The 14,629-nt window shown below is 30.9% G+C and overlaps 1 protein-coding gene and 1 non-coding gene across 2 annotated transcripts; both read left to right on the top strand.

Annotated features, from left to right (window-relative positions):
• Nucleotides 1-210: 210 nt before the first annotated feature.
• Trnaa-cgc (transfer RNA alanine (anticodon CGC)) lies at nt 211-282 on the top strand. The gene has a single exon. It is a non-coding gene; the product is annotated as a tRNA-Ala (tRNA).
• Nucleotides 283-11,571: 11,289 nt separating this feature from the next.
• Nucleotides 11,572-13,809, top strand: LOC135193642 (uncharacterized). Its single transcript, XM_064217016.1, has one exon. The coding sequence runs from the start codon at nt 11,623-11,625 to the stop codon at nt 13,807-13,809; it is 2,187 nt and encodes a 728-aa protein (XP_064073086.1). The 5' UTR covers nt 11,572-11,622.
• The last annotated feature ends 820 nt before the right edge of the window (nt 13,810-14,629 follow it).

The raw sequence follows: 14,629 nt of genomic DNA, 5'->3' as shown, positions 1-14,629 counted from the left end.
TTTTTTCGATTAAATGTTTAAATTAAACAATTTATTATTACATTATATGATTACACTATCAAAACAACTTTATTTAATAAATCGAAATTTTCCGTTTTTTCGACCTAGTTCATTTGTATCTTGGAATACAAAAATTGAACCAAATTAAAAAAAAAACATATTTGACGATGTTTATAAACCTAATTGGAGTTTTCACTTAATATTCCCACCGGGGGTGTAACTCAGTGGTAGAGTGTCTGCTTCGCATGCTGAAAGTCCTGGGTTCAAATCCCAGCACCTCCAAATTAAATCGCAATTTATATACAAAACTTTTGTCATAAATTATATTTTTCATAATGATTTATTCATAAGTTGTATCCATTTCTTTATACCAAATGTAGAAAACATTTTATGACATTTTTAAAATATATAATATTTACCTTATTTACCAGAAGTAGCATCGATTTTTCGACCCAATAGAGCAAATACTGACACGCACCGGAACTCATTACATACTAAATAAATCTTTTAATATTATTGCGCACTGATTGACGCACACCTGGACTTTTATTAAATATTATATTCATATTTAATATTCTTTTGATGTAAAATAATTTCTAGAACCGTCACACATCAACAACTTTATAAATAATACGAGACTGTGATTTATGCTTGTACAGGAATATGGAATTCACGCTTCACGTCAAGTCTAAATTTCACGCGGGTGAAACTGCGACGTCTACTTCTAGCCTTTTCCAATGGAATTAGGAAAAAAGATGAACTAACCTTAGATTTACGTATTTCATACGATGTGCTAATAACTCAGCTATGGGGCCATTCATTTATTACGTAAGAGTACTTTAGCTAGTTTTTGACCCCCTGCCCGTTTTATATTTATTACGTAAGAATCTAAAGGAAAAAATTAATACGTTTGGTTTATTTTTCAAACTTTTTTTTGTTTATTTGTAATGTCAAATATACTATACAATAATCTTTATTTTTTGGCCCGTCCGTTGCCATAGAAATGGAAATATCGTTTTATATCTATACGCACCCGAGCAAACCTCGGCCATCGCGCAGTTGCCCGCGCTTTTTCTAATAATTTTAACTTTGCACCTTTTTTTATCTTACGTAAGAACTATCGAGACACCGCCCACCCCCTTGTAAGAAAACATAAGATATGGTCGACCCCTCTTCCCGCCTAAATCGTCTTACGTAATAAATGAATGGGCCCTACGTTGTGCACTACTAAGAGTTTATGATTAATATATCTTTATTTATAATAGAACACTATTACACTAAACCACTTATTTCCAATTTAATTTTACTTCCAAAACAAAGAGCCACTAACTACTCACAAAAATTATAAATAAAAAAATATATTTATTAGTATGTGTAGATATATATATAACGGGGCGCGGTTACTTTGGTTGTTGATTTGGATAATTAATGAATCGAGTAGTTGGCAATAACCCCCCGACTACCCCGAATGGAGTTGTAGGTGTCATGGCAACGCGAGTCGTTATGTTTTGACAAGCGACTAGAATGCGATGGTTGCTTGCAAACCCATTTGCTCTTAATCGGGATGAATTATTGTAATCCTTTGATATTTTTTTGTTGCGATTGTTGAATCAATTAATACAGTAACTTAACGATATTAAATACGTTTTATTTTGTGAATATCTCCATTGCACGCCCACATAGTCTTCCAAATGACGGACCAATTTCCGAACCCAACTGTTCGGCATCCTGCTCCTCCGACATATATATATATATATATATATATATATATACTACTATTACTTAAAATATATATATATATATTACTATTACTTAAATGACTACTGGTGATAGAGCTTTGTTAAAGCTTTTATCTCTACCACTCTGAGCTATTTCTCACAAACTTCATCACAAACTTTCACTTCCACAATTAATTTCATTTATAATAAAAATGGTTATATTTCATGGCCAAATAAAACAGACCGCAATATTAACTTCATACTTTGATGATATGACAATTCACGTTATATATGATAACATAAAATAACGATCTTAATACTTAATACGTATGTGTCTAGTGTCCATATATCTACTATATATATATAGTAGATAGGCGGTGTGCCTGTAGTTACACTGGCCACTCACCCATCCAACCGGAACACAACAGTACTAAGTATTGCTGCTTATAGAACCTAGGCAGGGTTTGCACAAAACCCTGCCTAAGCCCTAAAAGTAAATGATATGACTAAAAAAACATATCCGATTATATTAAGTATATATTAAGTATTTAATGTAACGTAGATGGGCGCTCCCTCCGGAGTGAAATTTCTAGTGTATTGTTTGACCTTTACCAAATAATTACACGAACTTTCCTCGTAAATACGATCAGGCCTCTCGAAACGAATCACCTATTTGAAATATTGAGCATTATCCATTTCGGTTAATCCTATCTCGTTTATTATTCTATTTGTGCTGACATTTGCGTTAGGAGCCTATCAAATATTCATTTCGTCCGTCTATATGCAGTTAGTGGGAATCAGGCTTAAAAAATTTAGATTTAACATCAGCTACTAGTGTTGAGAAAGATCTATTATTTATATAATACCTACATGAGAAGTATGTCAATATTAATATATATTTATGCAACGAACCTCTAAATTATACTTTAAACTTACTAACACAATTCATTTATTTAGGTATAATAAATACTGTGTGACAAATTTTAGTCTATAAAATGAACTCTTTTCACCAAAAAATTAAGATCTTTTTTATTTTGACGTTGCGGTATTATATTTAAAAATGGACATTTCGCAATACGTTTTATAATTCGCCTTAAAGCCAACCTTATGTTGAAGTAAAGTTTGTTTGAATAAGATTCCGATATATTTGTGATTACCAAAACAAAACATTGTTTTACTGATTTGATTATTTATTATATTTGATAAAAATCTGTTATGTTATAAGAGATTTGTGATTTAATTGAACCCGATTTGAATATGAATTTTGGTGCAATACTTTTATAGTAAAGCCTAAAAAATATATTTAAAATCACATTCTTGACGCAGACCATGCAACCAATAAGCTAGTCGCATATAAAATACGTCTGAATGTTAAAATATTTATGTAAAAATATTTCACGAATCTAACAGATGTTAAAACGCGTAGATATCCGAACGGATTACGACTGGAAATTGAATCGCGAGTCAATTTCCTGCAACAGAGAAACTTTTTACTTGCTCTGAGTTCCTTTAATGTTGCTTTTGAAACTTTTAAAATAGTATTTATTTTTATCTCTCTCTCCGAGAATTTAACTCCGCGATAAGATTTCGTTCTAAGCATAATCCTACAATTATTATAAAAATGTTACACATATAATATTATAGAAAAAGTATATTAAATATTGGGACGCATTTTTGTCTTTTAGTACTACGTCATCAACAGCATAAAGATCCCACTGTTTGAACCTTAACCTCCATTTGTTTCTAAATCCGCAGATCCTTGTCTACGGATTTAAGGATCTTACTTTACCTGCCATAGCTGTTTCCGACATATTGAACGTTTTTCATATTCATCTTCAATAAGTCACGGACATAGTCATGTTTGATAACTTCCAAGAAGGTATTATAAGGATTCGATAATTTGAAAGAAACCTTTTTGGACTTTGTCGATTTTGGACCAAAATGAATTTAAGAACTGTCAAGTGACTATCGAAGTTAACACCTCGATTGTCCCAAGCTTCACAAATATTGATATATTCTAAGATGGAATTAAGCAGTTTAGAAGATATGATGTTCTTTTATCTCGTTATAGTGTCATTTGGTGTGTGCGTCCTTGCCTTGTAACCGTAGTGTACAACTCTTGCAGTATGCAACGAGTATCGACCTGGCAGCGAGACACGGCGCTGGGGTAACTCTGTACAAAAAACGATTATATTCTGAACTTTCCATCATCACCAGCTTGGCGAGCCAAGTAAAAAAAAAACATTACACCCACAAATGGTTTACAAACTATTTCTTAATGCTTTTTATACATACATCCATAAGCCGCCATTTGTTTATTCGTCACTGTATTATTGCTCTAATATTTTTATTATAATATAAATGAATAAATATATTAATTATTTATAATAAAGTTTAAACATCAAGAAAATCATTTGCGGATTTAATAAGTATATTTACCATTCCATTGTAGCATGCCTCGTTTATTAAAGCATTCTTATATGCATTTAAGCGATATATATTTTATAATCCAGTCAAAAACATTAAAATAGAAACAGATAATCTTGCCTCAGCGATGTTTCAATATATCCAATGCTCACGGAATGTTGCCACAGAAGTTCTTCAACATTTCCTCTGCTAAATCTTGATCTAAGGTCAACCAAAATCCCAAAATTGTTCATCGTCCTAAAGCCTTAAGACGTCAACTGTTTTGATGTAGAGTGTCAGACAATGGTGGCAGATCGACGATGAATCGGTGCCACAGAGGGAACAAATTGCACTCGCCCATGGGAAATCTGTGGTTATTAGCTGTCAATCATCGCAGATCGAATCGCTCCCTGTAATGATGAGATTGTCGGCGCTGAGATTTTATTTTGGATTTTTTCATTTCATTGTTCAATATTTATCTAAAGTTATACTGATTGTCACATATATTATTATTTATTTCAATTATTAATACTCCTAAGTTTGCACAAAAGAGGCCTTACTTAACAGTTAGGGTCAATAAAGTTTTATAAATATTGTAAATAATGCACAAAAAAGGGAGATAATCGGAATGTTGTAGTAACTACCCAGACAAAGTAATTATTGTTCAGATTTTTTTCCCAATAATGTTAACTTTAACAATGTCTCGAAGATGGGAACAAAGACTTCGAAATTACCTTTCTAGAGCTCTGGATAAAGTCCATCATGAGGCCGTCACCTAAGCAATCGTTCCTTGGCCTAGATTGTGGTAAGTTGACTTAGAATGCTCTGCTCGTAGTGCTGCACTCTATTTCCACATATAGCCCGATGTCAATTCAGCGCGACCGGATAATATCAAATGCAGGACTACCTCCTTTCCGAGAAACCGGCTTAAATAAAAGAAAACTGAGAATTCGTTACTAAAAATATAATAACTTTATTTAGCCCGACTCGGAGATTCAAACCCAGAATCTTAGGATCTGCAGCCTTATAAACTATCCAGAAGAAACGAGGCAGGTTCCGATAAAATATTACTTATACTTGTCGTAAAAATGTTTTTCTTAATTTTTTTTATTAATGTGTACATTTCCACAACATTACTTACCTAGTATTGAAATATAATACATAGAACTAAATTAGTTTTCATCATAAGAATTATCTGAAAACTATTCTAGACAGTATGGTCTGACTGGCCAAATAAACTCAAATTATCAAATTTTATACAAAAATCCTAGACTATTTAAAAAATAATTAATATTTAAAAAAAAATCAGTCATTTCTCCTTAAAAGCCATCTTCTTAACAAACCTTTACACGATCGCATTCCAATTTTAAATCGAATCATTTTTTGTGATCAAAGCTGACCACAATTCCTTTCATAAACATACTCCTCTCTATATAACGTTATTCTGAAACCTTTACACGGTATTTAATATTATCAGATATGCAAACGGCATCGCCGAGGAATCCTTTAACACCACAGAACGAACGAATCCGGGAGTAGACTTTATAAATATAAATGAAATGGCTTATCTGACGCATACAATATCAATGATTATCTCCATTACTATGAAAGCCTATTCAGACGGACAAAAATATTATACTAAATTTAAATAAAATTGTATGTAATAAAAAAAAATACTGTTGGTACAAATTCAATTTCCAGAATATCATTATGTATGAAACAAAAATAAAATTGAAATCAAATATTACTTTATTAATAAAAATCTTTTTGAAAAGGTCAGGCAACATTTAGCAGGCTGGTCGCTCTTGAGTTACTAAAATTTACTTCAATACGTTTTTAAAGGATGTCAACAGAGATTCTTTAAAGGTGCATAACTCCTTAACGTGTATGACACTCATAATCGCAAAATGAAATATATATTTATATATAAAATAAGCTAAGGATATAAATAAAGAAGTTTTATTTCTCTCAATACGTTATTCAGGAGTCATTAGTTAAATACTGAAACTTTTTTTGGGACGCCCATCGTCTCAATCAAGGAATGCAAACTCTATAACTTCCAATACAGAGATTATATTCCTGCTTGTGTGTTTGTTATTGCTTTGCCTACTATTTCGAAATTCGAAACATTTGTTCTAAAAATGTAATGTAAGATTTTTATCTTAATATCTTAAATACTAAAAAATCACACCGACAAAAGGAGACATTGATGATTACATATATAAGTTTATTCTTTATATTTATATTTATCTTTTAAATATATTATGTTTCAATAAATCTTAGGATTAAAGATATTTGTTTTGTTTTGATGAATGAAGGCAGTGACAATAACTTAATCAGCCGTGCTTATCGATTTATCTTTTTAGTATGAATACTAATTTCATTTTTTTATACTATTCCTCTATAAATTAACTTTATAAAATACAGTACATGTATCAAACACAGTGTACTCGACACTGGAAGTGACATGTTGTTTTACTATTAATGTATATAACGTTAGAATAATTGTAATTTTGAAACGTAGATTAAACGTAGGAAAATTATAGTCATTACGAAAGTTCCAGTTACCAAAATATTTTTAAAATTTCAACTTAATCCATCAATTAGAACTGGCTTAATTATTATCTCCATTACAATGTTCGATATTTATTAGATATTGTTATACGTCTTGGAAATACGAACAGTTACAATTATAAGGAACAAATTAAAAAAATTAAAAAACACCTAAGACATATGTAGTGGGCCATAAATATATAAGTAAGTTCATATATTAGACACAAATCATAAGGGCGATTCACAAGCAGGCAATAAATCCATTCTACCACTACAATATATCAGACCACTCCACCACCCCACTAATTAGAGGAGGCCATAAAAATTAACCTAGAAGTACTTTATAAGTGCACTTATTTTGATGTATGTGCGATCTTAACGTTATCTGTGCCTACATTTAGTAAAACTAAAAAAAAAAAAACAAAGTACAATTTACTAATATGCGATCGGAACAGACTCTTTACGACTGAGGTAAGAAATAGCTGAAATAGATTAATATATTATTGACAATATAATTAGCCTGTATAATATATGTGAAATAACATATTATTAAATATCCCAGTGTAAATAACTTTCATAAGCTTTGAAAATATTTTAAACGGTATTCAATGAATTTGTATTTTACTAGAATACGATTAAATGCACACAAAAGATGAATTTATAAAAAGGTTTTTTATTAAAACAACTACTAAAACCGATTCTTAATTATATCAACAAAAAATTAAATTAATGTGGACGGCAACACAGTCCAAATATATATTTGTAAGAATATGAGAACATTGATTACCATCCTACGTATTGGTATTTTGAACAAGTAATAATTAAGGTTATATTAATTGGATAAATTATTGCTATGTTTATTTTTACTACAAACATTAATCCGTGTTTCATTTGTTTTTTATTTTTTTATTAATAGAATAAATAAACTATTATTATTAACGTAGATAGGTTTCTGCGTGTACCGATTTGTCAATAATCCTTGAAAATTGCTTTCGAATGGAACATCACGTCTAACATAACCCATTAATGCTCACAACAATATTGCGTTACACGCATCATTAGGGGCCTTTATTAATAGACAGTGGAAGGGTTATCAAGATTACCGCAGCCGATAATACGCATTGTCGACAGCTTTGTGTAGAATGAGTGTTTACAATAAGACGCCTATAAGAGTAAGACTGCAAGGGTTAGGATTTAAGTAAATGTAATCATGTATTAATGGACCGTCCTTGATTTAGTAAGGATTAAGCTTAAAAAAAAAAACATTTTATTCATTTAAGCTCATAAACATATCATATATATTCTGAAATATCATTCTATATAATTCAATTGAGTTTAAATCTACGCTTTGGAACGCTACGATATGTTGTTCTATGTAAAAGAAATCAATTAAATTTCTTCACAAATGAAATTTTTAATTTACAAAATATATATGTAATATTCTGTATGTAAATTAATTTATGCGCTTTTGTATAATCAATATCTTCTTATATTATTTAACAAGCCGTATCCAATGGAAGATTTATTTTAATGAACAGGCTAACTTAAAAATAAATGCGAAATCGTATTAATGACACCCATAAAATAACAAATAATGTTACTTAATGTTAATAATGTTACTTAAATAATTGTTATCTATATCACCCAAGTAAAAGTATTAACATAGTTTGCCTCTATGCTCCTAGGCGCGTTCTGCTTGGGGTACACCCTCTCATGATGCTTTTAGACGACTAGGTATACTGCATGCAACATACCAGAGATATGAAGAGCTACAAGATCATAAATAGCAAATAAATTAACTTATTAATATTACAAATTCCTATTTCAATGGATCGTTTAAATTGTATCCAGTGACCAGGTCATTTGTCATCATAACTCAGTCTCCAATTAGCATGCTGGCAAGACACGCGAGCGTGACAAAATAATGGTCACGTTGTCACGCCATCTCAACTAACAACAACACGTTTAATTAATTCAAATGTTCTAGGATCGGTATTGTCCGGATGAAAGCAATAAATAATTATAACAGCATCGCTTAGAAAAATTCGTGGTCAGCGCAATTCAAGAACGTATTTATAATACTACGTTGATCTTTCTCTTACTTATTATTGTATGCTCATATAGTTATTTTTATTACTTTTCAATAAAAATAGTTATTTCTTGTTCGCTACAGAAAAATCTAATCAAAACATGTGATCATTTTATATTTCAAGTCCTACTTTAAGGTATTATTATTATTTATTCCAAAAGTAAAGTCGAAGTCAAAAATCTTTAAGTGTTACACTTGGTTATTGACTGTCAAAAATCTACCACCGGCTTGGAAATAAACTTCTTGGACTTGCGAAAGAATGTCAGCGGGATATTTTTTAAATGTCATATTTTACAATTATTGTTTTCATACAATAACGACAAATATATTTTCGTTTTTTGAAAGAGGCTGGAAGCGATCATCTCATTCCCAAGGTGTGCAATCAACTAAGAAGTCACTAGTTTTTTTTTTAGTTTTTTTTTCCATCAGGTGAGCCTCCTGCTCGTTTGCCACCTATGACATAGACATACGACAAAATAAAAAAAAAAAATTTTTTTGTATATCCTATAGCACAAACACTCTTTAATGAATCTTTTACAATTGAATATTTTCGAACGTTTTCTGGGATCCTATTGTAAAAACGTATACATTGAGTTACTAATCACGGGTAATCTGGTAATTGAAGTAACAAGTTTATGCTTGTATTCATATCAAGAAACTATTTCTTAAACTAAACTATTTCTGGAAATATCATTTATGTTCTTGCGTACGTATACAATTAATAACGTATAAATTCTCGTCGTATTATTTATTTTTTCTATTAAATATATAAATAATACGCATTTTGTTCTGACTATGTAATTTTTTTTTTCTGGAATCTCAATTGGTTTGTTTATTTAGAATAACAAATACAATAAAATAAAATATCATTTTCACAACACGAAAGGTAGGAAATACTACAATCCTAGTTTAAGGTATTTAATAAAGGTATTTATTAATGTATTAAACATGTATGAAATTTATAAAAATCGCTGTTAAATAAGTTCTCGGAATGTGTGCGTACCTTTTCTCTTGCGTTGAGTTATCGAGGTATACGTGTTTCAGGAAGACTGCAGTTCCCGAAAACATTCGACGGTCGTCTATTCCTCGATATAAAGTAAATAAAACCAGATTATATGAACACTTGTTGTGCATCTAGTTAGTTATTTTTGTTCTTTATTCAACAACTAGTTGTCGCCCGCGGCTTCGCTCGCGTTTTAGGAGGTTGGTAGTCATGCCATATACCAAATTTCGTCAAATTTGATTCAATGGTTTGGCAGTGAAAGAGATACAGACAGACAGACAGACAGACAGACAGACAGAGTTACTTTCACATTTTTAATATTAGTATAGAAGTAGATTGTTTACAGTTATAATGTTACAAAATATATTTGAAAATATATGAACTATTAAATATCAAAGTGAGAAACAATTCAATTTTGTACCGTATATTTTTAATTATATCACAGTTTCATAAATAATAATAATAAACTACTCTTATCAAAATAAGTCAATCAATATTAATTTCCTTTACACATGACCAATACAATATAATGAAGTCGGAAACGTACAGAAATATAAAAAAATAAATGACAATATGCTTGGTTGTAGGGATTTGTGCAAGCCCGTCTGGGTAGGTACCACCCACTCATCATATATTCTAAGTATTACCGCCAAGCAGTAATACTTAGCGTGTTATGTTCCAGCTTAAAGGGTGAGTGAGCCAGTGCAGGCACAAGGGATATAAAATCTTATTTCCCAAGGCTGGTGGCGGTAATGTAAGGAATGGTTAATATTTCTTACAGCACTAATGTCTATGTTCGGTGACGAACACTTACCATCCGATGGCCCACTTGCACATCCGCCTACCTATATCATAAAAAAAATACCGATTTTCATAACTTCCTACGAAATCTATTGCGCCCTTCAAATACTGCTATATATGCTGATATGTTATAAAGATCCTTGTTTAATTAAACAATTTGCGGGGGTGGCTCCCTTTGATTTACGTGCTCCGAACCACCTGAAGCTTTGACACGACCGACAAATGACACGTATGGTTATCATTTGAGAACTTATTCTGTGAGATAATTTTTATGGAATTGGTTTTTATTATTTAATATTTTGATAATACATACGAAGTTTAAACCAAGACGCAATTTAGTTCTTTACGACAACATTTCAATTTATAAATAAAAACTAATTTTAGCAACTGCACCAAAATGATGATTAATGACTGATGGCAAGAGGCATTTCCTCGTTGAATCGCAATTCCGATAATAATTTAAATTAATGAAATATAATAATTAAATGAGTTCAACTTATTTGATATAATATATCTTACTTATAAATTTTCCGTATTGGATTCTTAGACTAATATCTCTTATTAAATAACATGGATATCAAAATATGATGTCTTCCTGAGCGTGTTAAGGAAGTGAGCCAGCTGCACAGATTATATTATTAAAGTGCACAAGTATTTCCTCAAACACAAGCCGCGAACCATATTATGGGCATTATTATCCGTAGGATGGGATGTCCAGTAGTGGAACATGTAGCGGCTGTTTCTTCTTAATATCTGACTAAAATTTATTAGTAAAAATAATCTTACTTATAAGCAGTACGCAATACAAGAAGCTTCTTTATTGTTTTTCGACCAACTATTAGTAAATTCAATACAAGTGTAAAAAAAATTACGTATATCAACTATTTATAGGTTTAGTTACATTTTAGTCTAATAATATTACAATGAATAGAAAAAGTTACATTGTGACGTATTACATATTTGAGAGATGTTGTCTCTGACAATTATTTATTTAAGAATTATCAATTCATGTGAAGTTTTATAAACATTTATTTTATTAAATATTTTATAGTATGTTTGTTATGAACGTGTACATTATGATATTATTCATATGCGACACATTAGCATATTACAAGAGTGGGCCAGAATTGATTTCGCCGAATGTCGGAACTGTGTTATTCACGCAATCGGATTTGAAAAAGAAACACTGGAGTAAAGACAAAATTAAACTTCTTCAGGCTCGAAAACATATACAAGGGCTAATTCCTTACCCCTATACTTTTGGTACTATAAATGAAGACTATTTAAACATGTTGCTTACCTATTTCAAAGAATCCTTCAGAACTGTTAAAAGAGAAATAAAAAATTCTGAAATAAATAATATGATGAACATGGCTCTGTCTGACGCTATTGGAGGATACTTTAAGGTGTGGGTCCTACCTATTACTAAATTTGCCTACTACGGAGGAACAATATCGATGGATAAAACAATCAATGTATTCAAAGTTTACGAAGATATTAAAAGAAATCTAAACACTGACGGGCATAGTTGGCGCAACCCAAATGAGAATCTACTAAAATCGGTTGAAATTAATGTACTTCCTCGGCCACGTAAAACTCTTACGAGAAGCATGGAGAATCTTTGCAAACATCTAGCATATTATGAAAAAACCGATACAGACTTCTCAATACCCCTACCGGTGATAAATTGGGATATCATTCCCATAACTATATTTGTACCCCTTAAAAATCAATCTCTCGTACCAATTTCATCTCCTAATTCTTCTATGATACTGTTTAATTATTACGACATTGCAGAAAATTGCACGCAGGCACAAAGTTCTGCAAGTTCTGACCATTTTAAGCGTAAATTTCAGACATGGCTTTCAAATGACGTTGCTCCACATTTAAATGATGATAATTTGTATTTAGCTTTCGGAAGTATACTTAGTTTAATGAATGATACTAACAAGTTTTGTGGAAAAACTAAACTTTATAATAGTGAAAATGAGAGAGTAAAATCTGAAACACTATCCGGAATCAAGTCGTCATTACAGGAATCTCCAAAAAAATATTTGATTATCGCCATTATACTTTTCGTGGAACTAATCTGGTGTATTCCCTCCTTATTTTACGTCTTTTGCTATAATAAAAGGCAAGGAGGTATCAAAGATAATATTTTAAGATTCTTTAAAAAAAAACGTGGACCCTACAAAATCTTCTCATATTACACGCAAAATCGGAAACATGAAAGTAACTTTTTAGATAAAAATAAACCAGAGAACGGCGTGCAACTTTTTATTAAGCCTCGGCAAAAAAAATTGAAGTCAGATATTCAATACCCTTCTTCCAAAACCAAATATGTGTCTGTTAAAAGTAGTAAATCATATTGCAAAGGTATGGTTATTGAACAAACTATGGCAAATACATTTCCCAAGAAATCATCTTTGAAAAAAATACTACCAGAATTGACTAGTATCGAAACTGGATTTTCAAACAAAAATTATAGTAAGCCTAACGATATTCAAAAGTTAAGTAAAGTAACTAGAAAATCGGAAGCGACTAAACGAGATCTAGAAGGAACAAGAACGTTGACTTTATCACAAGATGAACGAACAATAAAAGAAATTAATTATTCCCAAGAAAGTACTTTTAAACAATCGATATCACAATGCAAGTGTCGTTGCATAGTAAGAAGTTCAAAAAACTTACTTAACCACTGTTCTTGTACTTCGTGTGAGAAGAGAAGAAAAGACATTATCGTTACTGATAATATAGACCAATCAAAATCATCTAACGTGAACCCAGAAATAAAATCAACATTGGAAAAAGTCAAAAGAAAAGAAAAGAAAGAACTATATCAGGCTATAATGCATACACAACTAGATGAAAAAACCTATAAGGTGATTAGTGACAAGGATGAAATAAAAAAAGATAGCAATAGGACACCAAAACTTAAAAATAAAAAGCCACTCCTTCGCATCAGGATAGAGAGACCTCGAACTGAAATAAAAGTAGGTATTAGTAGCTTTAGAGAACATTTGATTAGTAAGCCGAGTAAAATACCGAGACTAGCCGTTAGAAGAGAAACAAAAAGATCACGTCTAATTGAAAATAAAGCAGCAACTTCTTTGCAAAATACTGACAGATCAAAAGTTACCAAAATAATTTTACGAAAAACGAATTTAAAGGACACCCTAGATGATACGGCTATCAAACGAACTTCAACGATCGATAAGAAATTAAACTTAACAGTGTAGTAATATTATAAAGTTTCTTTATTAATATATTTGTGTTTAAGTATTTTTTGTTTTTATTTATTAATTATAATAATTATAATTACTTTATCAAAATTTTGCATTTGGCACAATACAATATCGACAAAATTTTTGATATAACTTTTTATTACTTTATATTTAGTTGACTTCTTGTCATTGGATGATGGCATGAAATGTTTTCTAGACCTCACTGAATGATGGTAAATAATAAAAGAATCACCATCACAAAATATCTAGTAGTTTCTGCGTATTGCGTGCAGATACGAAGGGAGTTACGACCATAATATTATAATTTTTTTTTTTACATTCTTGCATAAATTATAAATCAATATATAACTATATCTATTACATATATTTATGCAATTGATATTTTTAATTAATGTATTTATTTTAAGAATGTATGTATGTAACTTTTAATAAACCTTCTTGCTGTTTCCGTATATTTAGCTTGAAGCTTATTCGATTATGCTGTTCCAATGCGGCTTGGTAGCAGGCTTTCATCCCACATATATACGTTTCCTCACGATGTTTTCTTTCACCGTTGAATTACAAATCACATAAACTTAAACACATCATAATTTATTATTAAAAATAAATAAATTACTATTATTTCAATTATAAAGATCCACAAAAAAAAGTGTTCTCCTTACTTATGGTACCAACGCGACCTGCACTAATCACCCTGACGAATTTATTGGACGCGATCCGGGTGAATTATATTCGGTTGTACCCGGGTTGTGTGAGTTATAGCATATTTTGCCCGGCCAGCTCAGGTGGCCGCAGGGACGCGATAATCTGTCAT

Source organism: Vanessa tameamea, chromosome 14, assembly GCF_037043105.1.
Source record: "Vanessa tameamea isolate UH-Manoa-2023 chromosome 14, ilVanTame1 primary haplotype, whole genome shotgun sequence".
NCBI classification, from domain to species: Eukaryota; Metazoa; Arthropoda; class Insecta; order Lepidoptera; family Nymphalidae; genus Vanessa; species Vanessa tameamea.
Note: the sequence above shows the minus strand (reverse complement) of the source record. Positions and strands in the feature narration are given on the sequence as shown.

What these genes read in the sequence shown, in the direction of transcription:
- LOC135193642 (XM_064217016.1), top strand. Translation starts at nt 11,623, where the DNA reads ATGTTTGTTATGAACGTGTACATTATGATATTATTCATATGCGACACA.